This window comes from Polypterus senegalus, chromosome 8 (assembly GCF_016835505.1).
Source record: "Polypterus senegalus isolate Bchr_013 chromosome 8, ASM1683550v1, whole genome shotgun sequence".
Classification (NCBI taxonomy): domain Eukaryota; kingdom Metazoa; phylum Chordata; class Cladistia; order Polypteriformes; family Polypteridae; genus Polypterus; species Polypterus senegalus.
This window is the reverse complement of record NC_053161.1, coordinates 81,330,040-81,344,286: the sequence shown is the minus strand read 5'-3', so window position 1 is coordinate 81,344,286 and position 14,247 is coordinate 81,330,040. Positions and strand designations below refer to the sequence as shown.

General features: G+C 38.3%; 1 protein-coding gene across 3 annotated transcripts in view; it reads left to right on the top strand.

Moving 5' to 3' along the window:
* The first annotated feature begins 1,295 nt into the window (after nt 1-1,295).
* The window catches only part of tasor2 (transcription activation suppressor family member 2), a 121,346-nt gene continuing 108,394 nt past the window's right edge, over nt 1,296-14,247 (top strand). For all 3 annotated transcript variants that reach the window (XM_039761345.1, XM_039761344.1, XM_039761343.1), the window contains exon 1: nt 1,296-1,709. In XM_039761345.1, the coding sequence (XP_039617279.1) occupies nt 1,673-1,709 (37 nt within the window). In that variant the 5' untranslated portion in view covers nt 1,296-1,672. The remainder of the gene's footprint in view (nt 1,710-14,247) is intronic.

Sequence of the window (14,247 nt, the reverse complement as noted above, 5' to 3'; positions counted from 1 at the left end):
ACAGATGGTCATGTGCATTGTTGGACTGATTTTGGTATAGTTGAAAAGCACACTGTTATCAGTTTTTTCAGTTTCAGTATGCTTTGTATTAGATGGGCCGAGCCAAGTGCTGATTTGAGTGGGAGACAATTTAGATGTTAGCTTTTTATTTTGGATGTTGTGTTTAAATTTAAACAATAGTGCAAGTGACTATGGCAAAGGAAGCTCAAGTTTATACTTTTATACTGTTGTGAGTACTGACACTGAGAAAATGCATATCATTACTGTATTACAGAGTAATTGAAGTTGCTTCTTGCATGTTAATTCTGAAATTTGTTTTAGTTAATGTTTTTAGAAATGTCATGAGAGATTATTTGAATGACAGTTGAATTTATGTGAAATTTTGAGGAAACAAGGTCATTTTATTTAATGGGTAGAATCAAAACGATTTTTTGAGTTTAAGCAACAGATTTCAGAGCAGCAAATAAACTTTGCATCATAGTTTAAAACAAAGAATCTTGTTTGATGTGATTATTACAATCCATGAGTTTAACCATTAAATATGGATTAGTCATATGGACATGAAAAGATAAATAATGTCAAGCTGAGATTGTTCTTTTAACTGAAATCATTCAGTGGAAACAGCAATGAAGGACACGTAGAAACGAGTATATGACATTCAATAATGTCTTTTCAACAAAGATTGCAATGTTGAAAAGATGAATCTTTTGCATTCATTAACTTTCAACACTTCTATCTGTAATTTGAAACAGCAAACAAGGCCAGGTTGTTTCAAGTGTTCTACCTGAAAATAATTAGTGGACATAATAAATAAACATATATATTTACTGGACTTAAAATTTGAAGGCAGCAGGGAAACTTGAGTTTTTAAGTTAAAATTGCCTATATTTTTTACAGTGCACTATCAGGTTGCACAAAAAATAAAACCAGACACGAGATAAAAAAACTGGAGCTTTACATATGCAGTAAAGTAAAAGCAAATACGTTTTTTTAGTAAAAACTGAGCCAATTTTTGAAATAATACTCATGCAGCACTAACTGTGACAGAGTATAACGCAAGAAGAAAGATGAAGGTGAAATGTAAGCATGTTTGTTTCCACTAACTGGCAACTCGAGAAACTGCAACCTTTTTTCACTTCCTGTTCGCGTCACCAGGAAGTCTTCACTGACTTCCCTCCTCCAAAATTGCTCATAAAGTAACGCTAGTGCTTTCGAAATGGCGAACTTGGACTTTCTGTTTCTCTTCGCGGGGAGCACTTCCTGTGGGCAACCAAAGCTACTCACTCGACAATTCTACGCATGCGCTAGTGTGCTCTCCATTGGCAAGTAAAGCTGTGGCGTTCATGCCGTCGAATTGCAGGCGTATTTATCTTCGTTAAAACCTCGGACTTAGCCGCCGTGTCGTACCTCTCTAACTGTTGTATCGTTGTTTTATTTGGCTACAATTTATAGCGCAAGATTTGTCAGAAATAGTACGAGAAAAAAGTGCAATGAGTGCTTCACGAGTTGTAGGATGTCACTGGAAAAGCTACCCGGGAGGACCCGTCGCTACACTCAGCTCTGTGGGAAAAGAAACGAGAAAGGAGTAAAAGGTTGAATTTAGAAAGTAGAAAAGGCGAGAAAACTATAACGTCAATTACCCATACTTTCTCTGGAGGAGATTCGAAATACGATGGAAAACGAGAAAAGTGACTCCACTTCTTCCACAGGTGAGACGAAGAACGCCGAGGGGGAGGTGAGGGGTTAATGGTGATAGAGTAGTGGTACGCAAGCGCAGTCTGACTGGATTTCGCATTTAACGTACCGCAAGAACTCTACACCCACTACCATATTTTCACAATTTCGCGTTGTAGTAAATACAGAAATGTCTTGTGTAAAATGCATGCGTCTCCCTCCGCTATTTACGGGGGGGCGCATTCGCTATCGAAAGCGGAAAAACCTGTTCCGGACATTATACAAACTAGGATTTGTGCAAAGAGCGCAGTGTATATTACAGATTTTCGACATTTTTTTAGGAGGTGCCCGAATAGATTTCGTACCTCTTTTATACGAGACTGTTCAGCTCGGCAGAACATTTGAATAAGCTACAGTGGGTTCAAGGTAGAGTGTCACTTATGGGGTTTCCATATCACATTGGACAGTTCACCAAACAGGGGAACAATAATCACGGTTTGCAAGAAACAACCACCGTAGGGTTGATTTGTAAGAATTACTTTTGTCATCATCGTTGATGAGAGTTTTGTCAGTTCTAAACTGTCACAGGTTCTCAAATTTGATCAATGAGTTGCTCATTTTGGTCTGTCTTGTTTGGATTTGCTCAACCCACCACGACACTAACACAATGGCTGTGTTACTGCAGCTCAATTCCATTTTATTTTTTTTACTTGTATGTAAGATAGCTCCACACTTTTTAGGGATGTATGTGAACAGCAAAATATACATGAACTCGGAACTTTTCAGATTGGGTTTTGCCACTTTTCGTATGTGGGGAATTAAATCTGATACAGACATATATGTATGAATTGAACGTAAAGGACTTAACCAAAATTGTCAGCATCTGTACTCTTTTATTTTAATGTTTATGTGACCCTGGTCATACCTCTAAGATGGAAATCAAGATGCATATCAGTCCCGAACAGCTGCCAATGTAAAGAAGGTGAGGTGGCGGACATAATAGAAATTTGGAGTGACAATTTATGCACGCCTCAACCATGTATCTTTCCGAGGTAGTTGCAGATAAGTATTGTAACAGAAAATCTAAAGTCTCTCTCGCCATTCGTGAATTCTCAAATCACAGTTTTGAATCCAAGCCATCCACATCTGGCTTCCTAACCCCGGCTTCTATAATGTGCACACGTGTCTGCATATGCCTTCAAACCAACACCTGTGAGATTTCTTGTGGTGTTTTTCCTCCTTGTGTTTTTGAGCTGACAAATTTGCAGACAACCTATGCTTAAGCCAGGGTTAAGTAACACAGTAGCTGAACTGCTTTTGTTATTTATGGTGCTTAGTTTGAATCTGTATGTTGAATTCGTGTTTATTAATTTTGCACATGCACCTTCAGTGTGGTTATCTGTGTACATTCATAATTGGATCTGGATCACTTGCAAAACAAAACTGAACACTTAAACAGACAAATTTGATGCTCCATTAATTTTTTTTTATTTTTTTGACTTGTCTATTGTCGAATCAGCCGGAGCTGGAGGCCATTCCAGCAGCACTGGGAATATGATAGGAACTAAGAGTGGGCGGTATGACATAAAATTTATATCACACTATACTGTAACCATGAAAATGTTTAACTATATATCATAGTGTAATCAATCTGCATACAATTTTCTGGGTGAATCCAGTTTAGGTGCTTCTGTACCTTCAGTTTTATAGGCCAGCAGTGGGTAGTTTTGCTGTAAATGTTTTTTCATTAGGACCATTTTAATCAGCTAAAATAATTAATAATACATTTATTATTAATTGCTCAAAGTGCTTCACAGAATTTGAAACAAACAACAGGGAAAAAGTAGAAAAACCTTAAGTACACAACATTGGATACAAAATATCTGCATAAAACACTAAATACAGGAAACACAAATCTTTGTATTAGAATAACCAACAAACTACAATAAAATAGAAATACTGCTAGAAAACCCTGACATAATATAATTTGTGATACAAATGAAAATCATCCTGAACACCTTGTCAGAGAGGTAAACTGAAAGAAGGATGAGAATGCCAAAGTAAGTTAAATTCTTTCCCGAGTAAATTAATAAGAATAACCATTTTGATTCCTTTGAACTAATTAATTTATATTCAAAATACCTTTATCGTGCAAAATAAAAAACTATCAAAGAAATAAACATATATTACACATACCATTAAAAAGACCCAGCATCTTAGAAAATGTGTTCTATATAAACAAAACAGCAAAAAAATGAAACAAGTGTAACAGTAAAAAATAAATATTGAACTTTTCATCCCATTAACTTTGGTTCCCTATTGAACAAAAAGAAGCAGACCTAACTAGACTTTAATATTGCCTTTCAAAAAATCTTTATGAATATGAAGAAAAATGATGTAGAGACAAGCCAAGTTCAGTTTAGATTAACATTGCATACTTCCTCACCAGCCTCTTCAAAGTCCAAAGGCATGATCATATATAAAATTTAATTTCAGAAAGCTAAAAGCAGTGGGGTGACTGGCTCAAGGGACAGAGGTCCTCTTTAAAGTCCAACCATGTGATTGTAAACAGTTTTAAATTTTATGTGTTTGGTTCAGAATTGTGGTTGTAAGAAGTGATGGCTTCGTAGGAAGGCTATGGAACGCCCACTCTCCACCATGTGCCTTTTTTTTTGTAACCAGTTAACAAAAGGCAGTTTCAAAAGATTTTGCTAATAACCATTTTGGACTCTGATGAAATGGCATATGAATAACACCTACCTTCCAGAGCTCAGAAGTATTTTTTTGTCTACTGTTTAAAAATTTTTACTTGAAAAATAGACATGTTTCTTAATGATGGAAAATGAAAAAATAATTTGGAGCAGTTTTTCTCAACTAGCTGGGCCTCCAACTCTTTGCTTCTTGATGTAGTCGATGTATACCTATGCTTTCAAAACTCCAAGGGGGATGTCAGTCGTGTATCGCGTTGTGTAGCCAACTGACACAGAGTATCATATTTTCTAAATGTACACTGTAATTACAGTGGAAAATGTTGCTCATAGTCATCACTGACCAAAAAATGGATAAAAATGGGTCCAGAGGCAAAAAAGGTGGGAACCACTGATTTAGAGTGTTGGCGTAGCTTGTTTTTTTGAAGATCAAAGTTCATTTTGGGAACTGCGTTTTTTATGTAACAGAACAAAGGGATTGTAGTAACAAATCAATTTTTAAATCTGAAATACATATATATGGATACTACTTGTATATAAAAACAGACCTGTTACTTTGTCTGCTTCATGAGATAACTCCCCAAAAGTGTTCACTCAACATGTAATGCTCATTTGGGATTTTCATGAAAGGGGCCTGTAGCACATTAAGTTACGGTAGACAGAAAATTGTAGAGAATATTTCAAGGTTTAGTGAGGAAGCAGAAAGTTTACCTAGCTTCAAAACAGGGTGTAAAGACTTTGAAACCGTGTGTACTTATCATGGGAAAAATCCTTGTCAAACTTTCTTACCTTTATGTGAATTCCTACTGTGATCCCCTTTCTGATCACAAAAATCTTTTTTATAATAAGCGTAATATAAATGAAGAGGAGAACAAGGATTCCTACCATTAAAAGGATTGTTATTATATAGTGGACGTAACTTAGTCTCTTTCCCCGTCCACTCCCTCACATTGTTGCTTTCAGCCCTTTCTCTGATCTAGAAACCATTACTTGCCCTTCTGTTTAAGTTTCTCTCAACCATGTTACCACAATACTGCTTCAAGTTCACTACTAACACTCTCCCTCTCATCCCTCACAGGACAGCCTCTTTCCTTCCCTCATTGGTTCATACTGGGTGCTCATACTCTGCCAACACTCCTGCTGGCTGCCCTCATTTGTATAGCCAGCTCATGCTGTCACCTTCCTGCTGTATCTTGGTACTGAGCTGCATGGCATTTCATAACCATGTCGCTATATTATTAAATCAAGTCTTATGCCAACAGTGTTGGTGAACATCACTTTTAAATTGAACTGCATTACATTCTACATTATTACAATAGAAAAAAAGTAAATACAGATGTGGACCAATTTGTTGGTACCCTTAGAGCTCATTGAAAAAGTACTTTATCAAAATTGATTTAATGAAAAGCAATTATCCCATATATATCTTCATGCCTTTGATGTGTCATTGAGTAGAGCAAAACAAGTATGAAAGTTGATAAAGCAGGGGTGCCCAATACATTGATCGGAAAGGTAGTGCAGGTAGATTAACATTTAAAAAAAAAAATTTTTTTTGAATGCAGTCTATCATATATCCTCCCTGTGGCATTTGCCACTTGATTGACATACAGGGTGGCCAGTCTGAGATCTCTTCTCTTCTAACACACTGGTCATCCCACACACATGATCAAATGCGCGAGCTACTGCAAAACTCTGGCTGTCATCTCATTAGCCTTCCAATTTATATCGACTAAAGAAGGGATTTTAAAAAAAAAATGTTTATGTGCTGGATGTGGAATTGGAAGAGGATTTTTTTCTCTCACAATGTCACAATCGAGGTGCGTTTGTCTGATCTGTCAATCCTTGAGCCCCTTCAACGCCCCTTTTGCAACTTGATTTCTTGGCCCCTTTTGTTATGGCATTCAGATGTAAGCTAAGGGAAAACGTGATAAGACAGACTCATGTGTGGAATGCTCAGACCTTGAGTCCTTTGCACAAATATTTTTCTGTTTGCTAAAACAAAGCATGCTTTTACATGGTTTAGTAAAGCTTACTTCTCAGACATGAATTAGTACAAGAGAAAGAAGAGAACATTCGTCTTCCACACTACGAAACGGACTTCCTTCTGAAAAGTGATCTGAGAAAGAGAAAGGAGAGGGAACTAAAATCGCAGTTAATCAGACTGCTGTCATTTTTCACTCGGCTGAATTCAAAAGCAAAGGCAGACACACCAACCATCGTTCCGGGTCAGTCACTCGATCATTAAGCATAAGAAGTCCTTCCAGGATGGAGAGATGATAAAAGATGCCTTTGTTGAAGCAGATGGCTAGGGAGAAATTCCTGCTGAGATTTCAAGACCCCTTGCCGGAGAAAAAGGAGTTTCTTCTTGTCATTAAACATGCAGAATACAAGCAATTTAATAACGATCAATGGCCGCTAGACTTGGCATTTTTTTCCCGATCTGAACAACATGTTGAATGAGCTTAATTTATAGCTGCAAGGAAAAGAGAAAACCATGGTCAATATGATTAGTTCAGATAATGCTTTCAAACGAATAAATGCAAATCCTCAAAGCTGCAGCATTTTTATTGTAGGTAGATCATTTTGACATCCATCCATCCTCTTCCGCTTATCCGAGGTCGGGTCGCAGGGGCAGCAGCTTAAGCAGAGACTTCCCTCTCCCCGGCCACTTCTTCCAGCTCTTCTGGGAGAATCCCAAGGCGTTCCCAGGCCAGCCGGGAGACACAGTCCCTCCAGCATGTCCTGGGTCTTCCCCGGGGCCTCCTCCCGGTTGGATGTGCCAGGAACACCTCACCAGGGAGGCGTCCAGGAGGCATCCTGATCAGATGCCCGAGCCACCTTATCTGACTTCCTCTCGATGCGGTGTGGGCACCTCTGAGGTAAAGTATTGTTTATTTAACAACGATATTCTAAAATGGTCAGCGCAAATTTGTTGTAATTAGTATTATACACATCTCCAGTTGTGCAGTCATTCATCCTATTTAAATGGAGAAAAGCAGTCACTTTGCTGTTTGTTATCATCATGTGTCCCTCGCTGAACATGGACCAGAGAAAGCAAAGGAGAGAGTTGTCTGAGGAGATCAGAAAGAAAATTTTACGCAAGTTTGTTAAAGGCAAAGGCTATTAAGACCATCTCCAAGTAGCTTAATGTTCCTGTGCCAACAGTTGCAAATATTATTGAGAAGTTTATGGCCCATGGGATTGTAGCCAGTCTCCCTGGATGCTGCTGCAAGAGGAAAACTGACCCCAGAATGGGCAGAAGTAAGAGTGAGCATGGTACACAAAATGCCAAGGACTAAAGTGAAAAAGCTAAACTCCATGGTCAAGGTCCATTAGTGCACCATTCATTGCTTTTTTGAATGACAGTGGGCTCAATGGAATTTGACCCATGAGGACTCCACGGTTGAAAGAAGGACATTTAAAATCAGACTGGAATTTGCTTCAGGGAGAATGTCATTTTGGAAAGATGAAACAAAACTGGAGCTTTACATCAGTTCTACATTATGTCCACATACAAAACAAAATTAAGCTTTCAAAGAAAATACCATACCTACTGTGAAACATGGAGGCGTTTTGGTTATGTTTTACAGCTGCTTTGCTGCAACTATGAACACTTTTTAATCTGTTAAGACATTCTGGAGTGAAGCGTAATGTCCATTGTCAGAAAGTTCTGTCTTAGTCACAGGTCATGGATCCTCCAATGGGGTATAGTGACCCAAAACTTTATCTCATAACACCGAAGAATGGTAAAGAACAAAATATTGGACTATTCTGAAGTTAACCTTTTTTGAACCTTGATTTGAATCCTATCGAACATCTATGGAAAGAACTGAAACATATGGTCTGGAGAAGCCTCCCTGTCACAGCTGGAGCTGGGTCAGACTATTGGTTGACAAGTTCAGATGTCTCATTGAGAGCTATAGGAATCGCTTGTTTGCAGTGATTGCCTCTAAATGTTGAGCAGTATTAGGCAAGGGTTCCATCATTTGTGTCCATTCTATTTTCATTCGTGTTATTATTTGAAATGTTTTGTTGAATCAAAACTAAAGCAAAGTCTGAATTTTTTTTTTTTTTGGTGATAAATACAGAATGCATAATGATGGGGGTCAGTTTCAAATTACTTCAGAGATGATTTTGCATTGTGTTTTTATTTATTTATTTTTTTTTGTAGGTAGGTACCAACAGATTTGACCACGTTATAAAGTTACTAATTGTAAAATGTAGTGCATTACAAACAGCACATTACTTTTGTGTTTCTTTTTCTTCTTTTGTATCAAAAACAGGATATTTCACTGACCAACATTTGTTATTGAAACCTCAGGAACCTTCATGAAACTAACCAGAAACTAGAGCTGTTTGAAATGGACTTAAATTTATAGTGTGATTATTTTAAAACAAAATGCCATATTCAATATTTCTCAATTCAATTTCAAAACATATTAACTATTTGAGGGCTGATTATTTTTTCCAAAAAACATAGTTTCTGAAAAGCAATGGTTTCACACAGAAATCAACACAAAACGTCTGATGCTGCGGCTGCCACCTTGCCAAGAATGTGCGGCAAGCTTGCTGCAAGGCTGTCTTTGTGTGGCTGGGGCAGCAGCAGCGGTCACTGTCGCAGTGCATTGCAGTTTAGTTTCTACCTCTTATCATTGTTAAGTGGCAGTCCTCCCTGGCGAACACTGTTGTAGGCATATCAGCTACGTGAACCTGTTCAGCACCACGATTAGCTGGGGACTAGTCCGCTGAAGTTGGAACCTCACATTCGTTTTCGATCACTTGTATCAAAATTGGAGTCCGACAAGTCATAGTCCAGTTCTGAGGCAAAACTTCATCCACAGAGTGTTTTTGCTTTATGCATTCACTTTGATCTCTCGCCATTATGTCAGTGCCATTTTTGCTCATGTTTGTACCTTGCTACTCACACAAGCGCAGGAAATCTCGATCAGCCCAATGAAGCTAGCTTTCTTTCTAGCAACGAGAGTCCAACTAAAACATGAATGGTTGGTTTTGTCACAGTTTACAGTTGATTACCATCGTCGACTCCTCCTTTTGACAAAAGTCGACATCAGCCCTGAAAGAGTTAAGGAGTGAAGATGAGCATCATATAGACATGTATATACAGTAATCCCTCCTTGATTGCGGGGGTTGTGCTCCAGACCCCCCCCCGCGATAGGTGAAAATCCGCGAAGTAGAAACCATATTTTTGTATGGTTATTTTTATATATTTTAAGCCCTTATAAACTCTCCCACACTGTTTATAAATATTCCCCGCAGAGTTATACAGCATAATCCCTTTGTATTCTCTTAGATATTAGGTAAGATTCATTGAAATTATGCATAAAAACACACTGTTTATATACAGTAAAACCTAAATATTATTTTAAAGATATTGAGTGTCTCCGATATCACATATGTTACAGCCATTACGATAGACAGGCCACCAGCAATAAATACGTACAATGCAAGAAAAATTGTGTACAGTAAATGTGTGTACATTGACACTAAACGTACGTACATGTACTAAGTACTGTAAATAGAAAATTAATTCTGGTTACTCTCCAACAATGACACGATGACTTGTCCAATAACAATTAGTTTAATTTTACTGCACAACAAAGGAGCGCGTTACAGCTCTTCTAAAGGAGCCACTTCAGGCGATTGTGTAGCACTGCCGTTGTTGTTCTTCCGGCAGTCTTCCATCCAAATCCCTAAAACAGATTCCATCCAGACTACTGCCTTATTACATCCACTTACAACTCGTTTTGCACCCTGGTTAAAAGGACACTCCGGCCGTAGATCTTATATTCCTTTCCTACTTTTTTAATAAAAAGAATCGTAGCCTTCAACAAATCCAAAACGTTTACCTTTTCCGCAATCGTTAACATCTTCCATTTGCGCTTGGGCACGGCCACTGAAGCAGTAGCAGATCGTTTTGGAGCCATAATGAAGGGCTTGACTATGCACAAAGATAACAACTCTTTACACAGCGAAACACAACGCTGAATGAGCGAGACGAGACTTCCTGGTTAACACTGCATTCAGCAAGCAGGAACTTAACTGCGTACTCTGATTGGTTAGCTTCTCAGTCAGGAGAACTTAACTGCGTGCTCTGATTGGTTAGCTTCTCAGTCATCCACCAATAGCATCCCTTGTATGAAATCAACTGGGCAAACCAACTGAGGAAGCATGTACAGGAAGTAAAAAGACACATTGTCTGCAGAAGCAGCGAAAAATCCGCGTTATATATTTAGTTATGCTTTCATATAAAATCCGCGATAGAGTGAAGCCGTGAAAGTCGAAGCGCGATATAGTGAAGGATTACTGTACATGTTTATACAGAGTAAAAAATCTGGTGTATTGTCTCTCATTAGCTAATATCTCATTATTATTGTAACTTTTTTGTCTTTACATGAAACAATGCAACGAATAGCTGTTCCTCAAAGAAACCACTCAACATTTTTGTTTTATGTCTCCTCTACTTATTTTATGCTTCTGTTGTACATATTGCCTGCCTTGCTAGGAGCAGCCTCTGCCAGTCAGTAAACATGGCTCTCTCTGTCAGACTATTCTCCTATAAGGAAAGACAAAGCTCTTGATTTATTACCATGCTAATCACTGGTCATATTTCATGCACATGTGTACATACCAACCAGACACAGTATTAAAACCACCTGCCTGATATTTTGTAGGCCCCTGTCGAGGCATGGGATCCACAAGACCTCTGAGGGCATCCTGTGGTATCTGGCATCAAGATGTTAGCAGATCCTTTATGTCCTATAAGTTGCGAGGTGGAGCCACAGTGTGTCAGTCATCCCACAAGTGCTCTATAGGATTAAGATCTAGGGAATTTATAGACCAAGTCATCTTCTTTTTCATACTCCTTAATCCAACCCTGAACAATGATTGCAGTGTGGAAGGGCACGTTATCCTGTTGAAAGAAGCCATTGCCATGAATGGGTGTACGTGTCTGCAACAATCTTTACGTGGGCATCAAAGTAACATCCACATGAATGCAGGACCCACAGTTTCCCAGAGAACATTATCCAATGCATCCAGCTGCCATCTCTTCCCCAGGTAAATGACCACGTGCACCTGGCCATCCACATTATCTAAAAGAAAATGTGATTCATCAGACCAGGCCACCTTCATCCATTTCTCCATGGTCCAGCTGATGCTTACTTGCACATTGTAGGTGCTTTTGGTGGTGGACAGAGGTTAGCCTGTGACCTCTGACCAGTCTGCAGCTACACAGCCCTATACCAGTGTCAAAGTGTAGTTCACAAAGCCAGTTCAGGATGGGAAGAATACCTTTATTGACATGTGTATTGACTCACTCTGTACAATACATGTAAGGAGATGACTGACATGCAGACAATGGTAAAACTTATGAAATACACTTGTCAATTACAGAATTACTTGATTTGACTTGATTTGTTTCATTTGTCATTTCATTGCTAGTTACTGATAAACAGGACAGTTGGGGTCAGAATTCCGCTTATTAGATTATAGTAGTTCTCTTATCATTTGTCCTTGTGCTAAAGTAGCAGCAAGGACTGGGTCACAAATTAAAAGACTTTAAAATGCTTTCTAAGAATTCTAAAGGCAGAATTTACAGTTAACAAGCACAGAAGTCATTCAGTAAAGTCAGTAATCAGTTAGTGAAAATCATAATTACAAGTAAATAATAATACATTTTATTTATAAAGCACGTTTCCCACGCTCAAGGCACTTACAACTCAACTCTCACACCAGTTGCAGTGCACTGCAGTATATTCTGATACTTTTCTCTCATGGCCACCATTAGGTTTTTCAGCAATTTTTGTTACAGTAGCTCTTTTGTGGGATTAGACCAGATAGGCTACCCTTTGCTCCACATGCACTTCAGTGATCCCTGGGTGCACATGACCCTGTCACCGGTTTACTGGTTGTCATTTCTTTGACCACATTTGGTAGGTACTATCCACTGCATACTAGGAACACCCCACAAGATTTTGGAAATGCTTTGACCCAGTCTAGCCATCACAGTCTGGCCTTTGCCAAAGTTGGTTGGATCCATACACTTGCCCAGTTTTCCTGCTTCCAGCACATCCCCTTCAAAAACTAACTGTTCACTTGCTGCACTGTATATCTCTGGGCAGGTGCCATTGTAACGAGGTGATCAATATTATTCAAGTCCCTATCACTCGTTTTAGTGTTATAGCTAATTGGCGTATTATAAATGTATTTTTTTTATTATTTAATCTGAAATGATTCTGAAATATGTATTGGCATTAAAAGGTGCTTCTTCTTGTCTGTGAATCTATGTATGATGCATGGGGGTGTTTATTTTATAATGTTCACCAGCATGAGTACTGCCTCTTCTGGGCAACTGTTATTTTGCATCCAGTGTTTTTAACATTTCTCTATGGTGTACATAGGTACTTTACACAGCCAGCACCTGTAAAGGACACTTGACATTCTTGGTACAGTGATGATATTTCATTGGATGCAGAACTCTTTCAGCAAAGGCAAACTATGGATTTAGATTAACTTTTTCTGAATTAACAGTGTATTAACATCTTCCTAATAATATATGGCATTATAAAATCAAACCGTTTTTAATTTATATTTCATTTTTCATTACTATTTTTTTGCTCACAAAGTAATATGGTTTTATAGTTGACCTTAAATAATTTTAACAGATTCAGTGACTAACAGGGCAGCATATCTATGAATGTTATTTAAAAGCAACTAAACATTGAATGTCCAATATAGTAATTAGAAATCTCAATTCACCTGCTAAATCAATGAAAATAAAATGTCCGGTAATGCAGTTTACCTCACACAAAAAACATTGAATAATTCACATCAAAGAAAACTATGAATACTGCCATTTTTATTCCTGTGAAAAGGACTGATGAGGGTGTTTACACTGTGCAGATATCTCCGTTCTAGTGTGATGTGAATTACTGGTTGGTGTAGTTATCTGACCAGAAGTCTTTTTAAATTGCAAGTTAAGTATGCAAGAGGGTGTTTTGCAATATGGTAAGTCATTGAAGCCTTAATTCTTTCTCATTGCCACTTGTTCACTCATACAGTATGCAATTGAGCAGCAAGCTTAGCAGGAACCTGCTTTTCTGGGGCTGCGTGAAGATACTTTGCAGGCTCTGCACACACCTGAAATGCCTCTTTTTTTGTTTTGTCTTTAGATGTTATACTGCTTGAACTGTGATTTTGTGTAAAATCAAGCCATTTGCAAACAGCAGAATTAATCCTAGCTGTTCTAAACTGGGTATCTTCTGATCCTTGCTCCATTTTTTTCGAGAGGGGTATCTCTGCAACCCTGAGCCTTTACCCTCGAGCCGTAAGTAGGTGGAGTTGACTTGCTCCTTGGAAAAGTGTTGCCCTTTGGATTGTATGTAAATGTTACCTGGTTTACTTGACAGTCATCATTATTGGAGTCAGATTACCCTCCCACAAACCTAGTCTTAACCACAGTGTAACCATGCATATCATGTAACTCCACCTTCTTGCGGCTCCAGGGTAGACATACTCGTCACCACCAGGGAACCTGGTTAGAGCAAATGTGACACACTCGGAAAGAGTGTTGAAGGTTGTGTGAAATTTATTTAACGTTTAGAAAAATTTGTGGAAAATAAAAAAAAAAATTAAATGCCATACATGGCAATACTGGGATTTTTTTTTAAATATAAAATATTAGCTTGAATTAGAAGTTCGATATATTGCAAAGCCCTATCAAAAACACAGGTAAATCTGATCATTTTATTGTGCTTCATAAGTACGTTTGGTTCCTCAAATGCTGTGAAGTAAATAACATCCATTCTTTTTCTAGTCTCACAGGCGAACCCTTCCCTAATGATTC